Source organism: Boleophthalmus pectinirostris, unplaced genomic scaffold (genome assembly GCF_026225935.1).
Source record: "Boleophthalmus pectinirostris isolate CB_2022bp ecotype Guang Dong unplaced genomic scaffold, ASM2622593v1 HiC_scaffold_14, whole genome shotgun sequence".
Classification (NCBI taxonomy): domain Eukaryota; kingdom Metazoa; phylum Chordata; class Actinopteri; order Gobiiformes; family Gobiidae; genus Boleophthalmus; species Boleophthalmus pectinirostris.
In genome coordinates, this window is record NW_026571047.1 from 34965179 (window position 1) to 34966179 (window position 1001).

Genomic DNA, 1001 nt, shown 5'->3' on the forward strand with positions numbered 1-1001 from the left:
ACCGGACCAGGACCGGACCAGGACTGGACCAAGACTCAAACTGGACAAAAACTGGACTGAATCAAGACTTAAACTGCACTGGACCAGGACCAGACCAGGACTGAATAAGAACCAGGACTGTGCCAGGACTAAACCCAGACTGGACTGGGGTCTGGGGATAAACCAGGCCTGAACCAAGACTTAAACCAGACCAAATAAACCAACACCAGCACTAAACCTGGACATGAGGCTCAAACTTTTACATCTCTTCAGCACAAAAACACATTTAGTTGTTTTTAGAGATGTTTTTTTGTTTTTTTTAATCAAAGGTCTCAGATAAATATGACGTCCTTCAGGCAAAGTTCTTAAAAACCGTTGTCTTCTGTGTTTGATTCGTCCTTCAGAGTCTCTGGGTTAAACCTGCACTTGACTCAGACACGGGCAGAACATGCAAACTCCACATTAAACATGACTTCAAAAACAGACCAATATCCTGGTTCTGGATGAGTCACATTCCGTGGGTTTGAGCGCGTTGCCTCCAGGACCGAGTTAAAGTTTAGATTTTCAATAAGAAACTTTTCTGAAACATGTGGCTTCTTCTCGGTCAAAGCCTTTTTACGTGAACTGTTTTTAAATCTAAGAAGCAAAGTTATTTAACGATTGCCTTTTCTTGCATGTTACCAAAATGTAAAAATTGTTTTCGTAATTAAGACTTTCTACGCTTTATTTTGTACTTTTTTTATTTGTAAACCAAACATGATTAAATTAAGATCTGATAAAACAAAATGTCTGTCTCGTTCTTTTTTACATTTTGATTTCAGAATATTCCGTTTCAGAGATTACAACCGCCTGAAATAACGACACTGTAAAGGTTTTATAATATTGTGAGCTTTAAATCATGTTCTAATGTTGTTCCCTCGTCAAAAACAGAGCTGCAGTTGTGTTTTGTTTCATTCACATGTTTGAGTAAATCTTTATTATTTGTCTGTTTACATCTGCAAAGCTCCAAACGCTCTGCTCCA

The 1001-nt window shown here is 38.3% G+C and overlaps 1 protein-coding gene across 1 annotated transcript in view; it reads left to right on the plus strand.

The window, feature by feature from the left end:
• The window catches only part of kif19 (kinesin family member 19), an 18649-nt gene extending 17899 nt beyond the window's left edge, over positions 1-750 (plus strand). Inside the window, exon 20 of the mRNA XM_055150588.1 lies at positions 1-750. This exon is cut by the window's left edge and continues 146 nt beyond it. Coding sequence (XP_055006563.1) covers positions 1-104 — 104 coding nt within the window. The 3' untranslated portion in view covers positions 105-750.
• Positions 751-1001: the final 251 nt, after the last annotated feature.